Source organism: Chionomys nivalis, chromosome 2 (genome assembly GCF_950005125.1).
Source record: "Chionomys nivalis chromosome 2, mChiNiv1.1, whole genome shotgun sequence".
In the NCBI taxonomy this organism is placed as follows: domain Eukaryota; kingdom Metazoa; phylum Chordata; class Mammalia; order Rodentia; family Cricetidae; genus Chionomys; species Chionomys nivalis.
The window spans coordinates 50,162,658-50,172,261 of NC_080087.1; the positions used below are offsets into that span (position 1 = coordinate 50,162,658).

A 9,604-nucleotide genomic window follows, 5' to 3' on the forward strand; every position below is an offset into this window, starting at 1 on the left:
AGTATGGCCAAGCCTCACAGCCTCACATTCTGCTGATAAAAGATGTGGAAGAATAGTCAGATGCCAGATTAAACCAGAGATCATATCTGAGACAAGTGGAAGTGTGTGTGTGTGTTGGGGGGGGGGTGTTTGCGGGTTAATATTCTTCAGTGACAAGACAAAGTGCTCTGGTTCCGTTTACTAAATCCGGAGACGCATCAGCCCTGAGCATATGCAGATACAAACTCTCCATTCGGGTAAAAATAAAGGTGTCTAGTTTCTAATTCGAGCACATAGAAAGTGTTATGAGTATCCCAGCCAGCGGGATACGAATACAGGTCTTTATTCCCGGCATATGAGGCCAGGCATGATGGTTGCAAACCTTTAATACCAGCACTAGGGAGGCAGAGGCAGGCAGATCTTTGAGTTTGAGGCCAGATTGGGAGTTCCAAGGGAGCCAGGGCTACACAGAGAAGCCCTGTCTAGAAGGAAGAAGAAGAAAAAGTCCTATTAATCTCAAGCTGCTTATGATGGTCAGTTTCAATGGTAACTTGCCACAACGTAGAATCACCTAGGTAGGGAGCCTCAATTTAGGAATTGCCCTGATTCCTTTAACTAAGATAATAAGTGGGCCCCGCCCACTGTGGTCGGGGCCATCCCTCGGCAAGTAGGCCTGGGATGCACAATAAAACAGGTTGAGCGAGTAAGAGGAAGCAAGCCAGCAAGCAGCAATCATTCCCCCATGGTCTCTGCCTCCAGCCTCTGCCCTGGCATCCCTTTATCATGGATTGTGATGTAGAAGTGTGCACCAAACAATTCCGTTCCTCCTCTAAGTTGTTGCTGGCCAGGGTTTGTCCAGCAACAAAACCCAAACTGGAACCTATCCAGTTTGGAAACCAAAATGGAAACCTATCCCAGTTGCTCACCAACCGTTTTGCTTAAGTACTGAGATCCTCAGCCCCGTGAAAGCCGCCCAGTTCTGAACATTGGCTAGCCAACCAGTAGTTTCACTTCTTCCACTCTTCAAATGCTATCAATTTACACACACACACACACACACACCGCTTCTACGGCCCAATGTCTGGAAATCTATTTCCATAAAAAGCTGTATGAAAGTTCTCAGATTCTTTGCCAGTGACAGCCAAACCCTGCAAGTCCCTCTTTTGCCCAGGAACCACAAATTCAGCTTCCTGTTTTGGAAACTGAGCAGCAGTCTCTTCCTTACCTGCCAGAGCTCAGCCTGGATTTGCTGGTATCAAAAGTTTGGATCTCCATCAAAGTCAAGGCAACAGAAACAGTGACCTCTTAGGGAGACTGCCACAGTTGGCAGCTGACAAAATAAACAGCAGCGGGTTGTGGCAGAGGCTGTCCCGAAGAGGATTACTCTGCCTTTTGTCTTGTAGAGAATTATTTACCACAAGACACCTGGTAGATAAGATGTAGGATATTGTGAAACAGGTTTTCCCAGCCGGTGTTAAGCCAGAGGCATTTGGGGATGGGTTGTACCATCAGGTGTTCCCTAGGGACTTGCAGTTCATAGACCATTGATATTTTCAGCCGTGGCTTTGGCTGGAGACTATGCTTAACCTACGGTGTCTAAACTGTGTTATCTTGCCTAGTACTCATCACAGTGGAGAGTGGTCTCTGGCAGTAATATATGTCTTTCAGCAGGTTTTAACCACATAATCTCTCTCCTGTATTTCGCCTGAGATTACAGTTAGGGTGAAAATGAAAGTTCATCTGTTAAACCAGTAAACACACAGCAAACCAGGAAATGTGTCTCTTGGGTCCATGCTGTAGTCTGTCTTGCCCAATGACAATGGCCATGTTCTCACCATGACATAGTCCTATTGTGTTTTGGTCACATGATGTTTATTCAAAGCTGTCTGAGCTACCTTAGCTGCTGTGTTTCAGAATGAAATGTAAAGTATTGGGCCTTACTGAGAACATCTGAGTCTCTGTTCACAGAAGCACATCGCTAAGAAGGGAACTTGAGAGTTGGTAATGAAAACAGCCCAAGAGCCACACTAACCCACCCTAAGGTCAGTCCCCTGCCCATACAACCTTATACACTCATCCTATCTAACTCTCAAGTCCTCCATCCTGAATGTGAATAACAAGTTTTGTGAGTAGCCCACAAACTTGCCAAACATGGACCTAGGTTACAGATGTAAAACTGCTTTGTTGGCTACATGCCTCAGTAACCATGCAGAACTCTGAATCTTTTCTAATCGCACAGTTAACCGCAGATTCAAAGATCAAAAGTGCATAAGGACTTTTCCCTTTTTTTCTCCCCCCTCTCTACTTTTTTCATTTTGTTTTGCTTTTTCAAGACAGTGTTTCTCTGTGTAGCCTTGACTCTCCTAAAACGCACTCAGTAGATCAGGCTGGCCTCAAACTCAGAAATCCGCCTGTCTCTGTCTACTCACTGCTGGGATTCAAGGTGTGTGTCACCACCACACAGTTAAGAATTTTTTTTCAATTTCCTACATCAATTTTAGCTTCCAGAAGTAACCACATTTGATAATTTAGTGTTTATGCATTTTATGAGCATATGTGTGTTTGCAAATGTGTCTGTAAAATAAGAAAGCTTATACTGCTAACCCAAAGAATTACGCAGCAACTTTTTATTGAGGAGAATTGTAGTATCCTGATGTGGTGAGATTATATTGTGTAGAAAGAGTTGCAGATTGAAAAGTTTTTGCATCCCAATAAACCACTCTACCAATGCAATAATTCAAATCAGACCAAATCAAACCAAATTAGAAAAAGCCCAGATTTAATGGATGTCATCGCTCCAAGGAGGTCTTCCAGATCCCCAGAGATGGAGACAGGGAAGGAAGACTGTGTTCTCTTGAGGGCAGTTTAAATACCCTGTGGAAGTGGTCTTGAGCATCTCTGAGGAGGGGTCACCGTTTGGCAGGCTTTCTAGGAGGTGGAGTCTGGACTAAGCAACTCCAAAAGGAGGGGGCCGGGGATCGAACTTTCCTCCCAAACATTCCAGACTTTTTGGATATATGGATGTCGGGGGCTGAGGTGTGATGGAGGAATTACTTTCATTTAATAAAGAAACTGCCTTGGCCCATTTATAGGCCAGCCCTTAGGTGGGTGGAGAAAACAGACAGAATGCTGGGAGAAAAAAGCCGAGTAAAGGAGTCGCCATGATTCTCCCACTCCACACAGACGCAGGTTAAGATCTTTCCTGGTAAGCCAGCTCATGGTACTACACAGAATATTAAAAATGGGTTAGATCAATATGTAAGAGCTAGTCAATAAGAGGCTGGAACTAATGGGCCAGGCAGTGATTAAAAGAATACAGTTTCCGTGTAATTATTTCGGGGCATAAGCTAGCCATGCGGGCGGCTGGGTGCCGGGGACGCAGCCCCACCGCTCCTATTACAACAGAGGTGAAGCCTTAACCCAAACATTCCAGACTCTTTGGGTATAGAGGTGCCAGTGGCTGGGGTGACGCTTTCAACGAAACACAGATCAGTATTTAAAAGGTGATAGTGTGATACAGGTATAAGGCTCCCTCTGAGAAGCACATATTACAAAGGAATGAGGTATTTTATCTCATAGTTTTCTTCCATTGTAATGTTTTTTATCTTAAATATATTTTCCAAAACTTTCTAAATTCTAGAAGAAAAGGTGGAACACAAGTCGAAACAATGGAGAAACTGTAATTGGATGAACACACAAAGCAAATCTGAAAGCTGAAACACAGGAGGAAAAGCCAAACTAGAAATAGCATGATTTCAAAAACACATCTCCTAGGGAAGGGAAAAGCTGATTGCGTAGTTTGTCCTGTCTAGTAGCCCTCCACAACAGGATATACATCCCTGATGACAAGTTCTGTTTAATGAATAAAAGGGCAAGCAGATGCTGACACAGAACTTGCCAGGGGAGGAAAGAGGGCTAAATCTAATGAACGCTTAATTGGTTTATACTTTAGAGATCCCACATGTTTAAAAAATACAGGAGGTAGCCATAAATTTTGGGGACAGGCAGAAACAACAAGCTAATAAAAGGCCAGTGTTCCTGAAAGATCTTCCAGTGTTGAGGAGCAGGATTCTGCCTGTAGCTGCTTTTACAGTGTTCCCTTCCTGCCCATCAACAATCCAGCCTGCCTATGGACAATATGCCCTTTCCCTGTTTCGATCACTAATAATGCCACCAAGTTCAATCCTCTCAGTTTCTACTTGGGAGACAACTGGATTTGGCTCCACCACCTTTACTTTGGTACACGTGTGAACACACATATGCACACACACACACACAAACACATACACATACAAAAACACGTATGCATACACACAAATGCATGCATGCATGCACACGTGCGCACACACAAACACATGCACACACACAAACACGCACGCACACACAATGTACACATACACAAATGCACTCCTGTGCGCGTGCGGACACACACACACAGACATATATAAATATACGCTAATATGCTGTAAACCAAATCTGAGTTCTAAGATCCTGCACAATTTGTCCCCTCCTTGATTTCCCAGGTGTCTTCATGACCTCGGCAGTGCTAAGTCCCTCCCACCTCAGCCTTCCACACACTGCCACCTGACTGCACATCTCTGCTCACCTGCTACTTTTCACTCCAGCTTCTCACAGGTTCTCCCAAACCCCTAACTACCCTGCTCTAAACCAGACCACGGTTGTATTTTTAAAAATTATTTGGATGACATAGCTTTTATCTTGCTTCCCTACTCTTTTGAAAATGTATGATGGCTAGATGTGCGCGGGGAGGGGGGGAATCATAATACTATCCTGTCTCTCTTTGTAAAACGTTTTATTTTTGTTTTATATGTATTGATCTTTTGCCTGCGTGCATGTATGTACACCACAGTGGTACAAGGTCTAAAGAGGTCAGAAGGTGGCATCAGAGCCCTAGAACTGAAGTTACAGATGGTTGTGAGCCAATATATAGGTGCTGGGAACTGAAGCTGGGTCCCCTACAAGAGCTTCAGAAGCTCTTAGGCACTGAGTGATCGCTTCAGCCCTCAGCTTCTTTTTGGTATGTGCAATTTAAATTCATCATTGTGGATAGTTTTTGAAAGTTTCCTTTGACATTAAAAACACAGCACAGACTGGCAAATCTCTTTTGTTTGTTTTATTTTGTTTTGTTTGAGATCTGGAATTTGGGATGGCCTCAAATCCAGAAACCTGATTACTTCTGCCTCCTGATTATAGGGTTAAAGGTGTGTGCCACCACACCCAGTCTTTGACCTTAAAAGCAAAAAATATCACTGCCTACAGTTTTCCTTTTCATGATTAATTTTCATACAAAAACCATATCCGAGTCATAAATTTCATAGTATTTGAAGTAAGCCTGACTAGAAAGTGTGCTCTCCACTATAGCACAAGGCAAGCTGTAATGTCACGCGTGTTAGAATACTACTTTGTCTTTGCAAACAACAACAAAATCCCAACCTTGAGATTAATGTCAGAAAATGTAACAGAAAGATGTGATCAATTGTTCCTTCACTGATGGTTCTTATTTGACACAAACCTAGAATAAAGATATAACACTTTAACCTAGATTGTCATTTTGGGTAAATTATTTTCCTTCAGTTTATTTTTTAAACAAATAGTAAAAGAAAAAAAGGCTAAACATTATGTTATAATTTCAGATCTAAAAGTCTCACAATTTTGAAGAAAGCAAGCAGTCATAAAACATACTAATGTGTATTTTTTTATATGAAGCAACAATTCAAAATAATTTTTTCCTGCTCATTTGTAAGATCACATCCCATCAGTGCTGGCCATGTCAGAGGCATCTACAAAGCTAAGGACAGGGACCGCTGTATCTCCTTCCATAGAGCAGAGACGATCAGTCATCTCCATTTCCTTTCTATTAACGTACTTGTGCAGCAGGCTGTAGAACTGGTTCTTGGGATTAAAAGTGTACAGCGCCGAGATTTCCTTCCAGGCTTTAATGCTTGGGGTGTAGCAATCCTTCGGATTCCTGCATTCAAAGAAACACTTAACATTCTCGTTTGCCAACTGGGTCGCGTGCTCTGTAGCTTGACTTAGAAGAATCTGCTCCTCCTTCTGAGAATATATTTCCCAGAATTTTAGGTGCAGATAACTAACTGGAGAGCAGCATCGAACGATAGACGTCACAACAAGAAGTACAATGATGATGGCCGCTATTAGAATCCAGCCTATCACCTACAGAAAACACAACAGGATGGCAACTTAGTCACCTTTGACATTAGAAAAATTAAAAAGCCTGGGTCACTAGTCACTAGCTCCCAAGTCGTGTCTTAAGCTCTTTAGAATAAAGAGTGTTAGTAACAATCCGCACGACCCCTCCCCCCCCAGTACGTCAATACAATTACTGTCTTGAAAAGTCAACTAGAGTCCAAGTCAGGTCAAGTGCCCAAGAGGAGATGACACGTCACTCCCTTTGAACTGAAAACACGGGGTTTCTGCGGATCCAGAGAAAGGAGCATCCATTCTAAAGAGCCCCAGGCCTTCCTACGTTCGTGGGTAGCGAGGGTGGTGGGTTTGGGCCTGGCAAGACGGGTTCTATTGTAAAAAATGCTTCCAGTTTCTCCTGCATTGTGCAACTTCACCTAGCCTGAGTATTTGCTGCACAGTGGGAGAGAACACTAAAGAACTATACAGAAGGTACCAGTCCAGGTGCGTTATTCTGACTCCTACAGCGCCGGCTCCTGGATGAAAGCCTCCTCCCTGCTATTTAAATATTCACTGTTGCTGGTTTACAGAAAAATCTACTAGCTTCTTTCTCTCCTCTTTACAGGTCCCCACCGCGCCCAGAGTCTGACCTGAGACTGAGCCTTGAGCTGATTCAGGATGTCCTGCATCTCTGCCTCCTGTTCGTTGCAGGGAACCTGCGGTAGTTTGATAGCGCAGCTGCTGTTGAGGTTTCCGCACAGATACTTCGTCATGCGCGCGCTACCGCTGACAGCACACTCGTAGAAGGAGCCCCCTAGCAGCGCCACCGCCACCCAGGTGAGGGGCGCGAGCGTGGCGGCCAGGTTGATCTGCAAGCATGTCAGTGCACTGTGCGACCCGGAGCTGGAACTCGTGCTCCAGGAGCAGAGGCCGGTGAGCAGACGCCAGGTGCTCGTGTTCAGCGCATAGCCCATTAGAAAGAGTGCGAGCGCTGGCACCAACAGGAACACCAGGCCATAGGGCAGGTTCCAGGTAGCGTTGCACGGACACTGGAACACCACCTGGGAGAAGATCTTCTCCCCACCCACTGTCAACAGGGTCACCAAGCCATAGCCCAGGGCGCTGCGGTGCTTGCTCTGCAGCAGTTCCAGCACTGCCTTGAACTTCTCCATGGATTCTGTTCACCCTGGGCACCCCGCTGGGTCCAGAAGCTTCAGTTCTGCTCTGTGAGTCGGGAGGGTTGAGTGAACCGGGTCTGGAACTTCACACTCTGCTTTGAAGCAACTTTAGAAAGGGAAGAGGGCTTCTCAGTCTTTTCCGGGTTTCACTTTTCAACCAAAGTAGCTCTGACATGGGTCCATGAATACGCCCCCAGATCCTTGACTTCCCGGGACCCCACTCCACATCCAAAGACTGAAGGAAGCAGAGGAAGCCCTGAGTGAGAGATGTGAATGACTGTATGTTGACACGGGCAGCCTGTTGAGGACTCCTACCCCAATCGATCTATGGTAAATTGGCAAAGCCATTACCCATACGGGTCAGGGTCTAGAGTACTGGCAAGGCTTTCCTTCGGAGTCTGAGTATGCGAGTTTATAAACAGTTGATCCAAGAGTGCAAGACTAGCAACTGCAGCTTTCTCCTGGAAGTTTACAGGCTGTGAATGCTGGCCTACAGAGGTGACTTTCCCGTCTAACCCCTCACCCTAATATACAAGCTAAGGTTTGGGGAAACCCCCACCTGATCTCAGCTGCATCCCATGTCTGCCTCTGTGCCTGTCCTTTATTCATTTATCTCTCGGCCTCTAGCCAGCCTTCCAGGATCCAAGGTGCAAAGGACAGAGCAGAAGGCCCTGGTCACACTGTTCCATCAGTTCTGGAACTCTACCAGATCAACTCTGTTTGCTCCAAACCAACATGACCTCTTACAATGTAGCCAGCTGATCAAAATAAGAAAGCTGTTGAATTCCCTCCTATTGTTGCAATCCTAATTCCTGAGCTAACACCCAATTACAAAAACCATACCATTTACAGGAAGCAGAGTACACTTATTCATTTTCCTTCAAAAGCTGAACGATAGAAAAACTGCAAATGAAGTCAAGTTCTAATTCTTCTATATAATGATCCCCCTCCAATATGGGGGTGCTAGGTTAGTATTTGCTGACCCCCCCCACACACACACACTTTCTCTTTCCAATATCCCCAAAGGCTGAATATACTGTTAATTAACTTTTTGGTATAAGGGATATCTTTCACGGGTATGCCACAACAGTATCTGTACCTCCAGGGATGTCAAATGATTGCTTCATGACCACAGACCATCAGCACAGGGAAGGGTGTATGGCTACTCAAAAAAACACTGAGAGACTGGAGTTGGTGGTGCTAATCACAGCACTGGGGAGGCAGAGGCAGGTAGATCTCTGTGAGTTCAAAGCCAGCCTCGTCTATAGAGGCAGGTGGATCTCCGGTAAGTTCAAAGCCAAACTAGACTATACCTGGAGTTCCAGAGCAGCCAGGGCTTCACAAAAAGAAACAACAGCAACAATGAAAACCAAAACAGAACTCTAGTTAAAGATTAACCAGGAGTTAGGTGAAACCCCCTACATCTACTATGTCCCGTCTTCACTCTTCACGTGACAGTTCTTCTGAATAACTATAATCAAGACTGTGGCACTGACCCTTCTATTTCACAGCTCCAAAATGAACTGAAGGATACTAGAAAGAACAGCACATTGAACTTGGGTGCTCGGTCTCTGTGCTACTGCTCTCTAAAACTCAGCATCATCAAAGAGGGGGAGAAGTGGCTGGTTCATGATTACTGTGATAAGCTGACCAGCATATGAAAAAACTGCATTTGGGCATGCGGCTAAAAGAGCCATGAGTCTGACAGGTTACATCTTACACTACAACTCTAAGAACATCCAGCAATTACTGCCATTGCATATTATTTAAAGCTCCATGTGTGTGCTCAGTTATAGACCAAGGGATGTGTGCAGGCTCTTGATAACCATGCATTACCCTAAATAATTTATGCACTCCTTAGCTGACCACAAGGAAGGCATCCACAGAGAGTCTGAGCAGAAAACTCACAAAAACCTCACAAAAAACTGGCTGCTCTTGGTGCCCATACTAGGTTGGCTTTGCTTCATTTGATAAGTATTAATAGATTATACTAAAGGGAATTTTTGAAATGGGTCAAGAAACATTCTTTCCTTAGTTTACTTGCCTTCCTAACTATACATACCTACTACCACCAGTGACTCTAACATAGCACTGAAACTCAAGGGTGGTATAAGAAGAAGCCTCACTAGGGCTAGCGACTCTGAATGTTTGAGGGTAATCAAGTCAATGGTGATTCTTGTCTCTCTAGTCCTCTGTCTTCTAAAACATCTCTTTTCCCATGAATGTTGGCTAACTTTCTTCTCATTGCTGGATGGATCTTCATCATGTTTTGTTCTCATCCA

General features: G+C 44.6%; 1 protein-coding gene across 1 annotated transcript; it reads right to left on the reverse strand.

Moving 5' to 3' along the window:
• Positions 1 to 5,151: 5,151 nt before the first annotated feature.
• Positions 5,152 to 7,403, reverse strand: Calhm6 (calcium homeostasis modulator family member 6). The gene is made up of 2 exons (XM_057762737.1): positions 6,795 to 7,403; positions 5,152 to 6,174 (listed from the first exon to the last, which is right to left on the reverse strand). The coding sequence occupies exons 1-2, from the start codon at positions 7,314 to 7,316 to the stop codon at positions 5,746 to 5,748; spliced, it is 951 nt and encodes a 316-aa protein (XP_057618720.1). The 5' UTR covers positions 7,317 to 7,403; the 3' UTR covers positions 5,152 to 5,745.
• Positions 7,404 to 9,604: the final 2,201 nt, after the last annotated feature.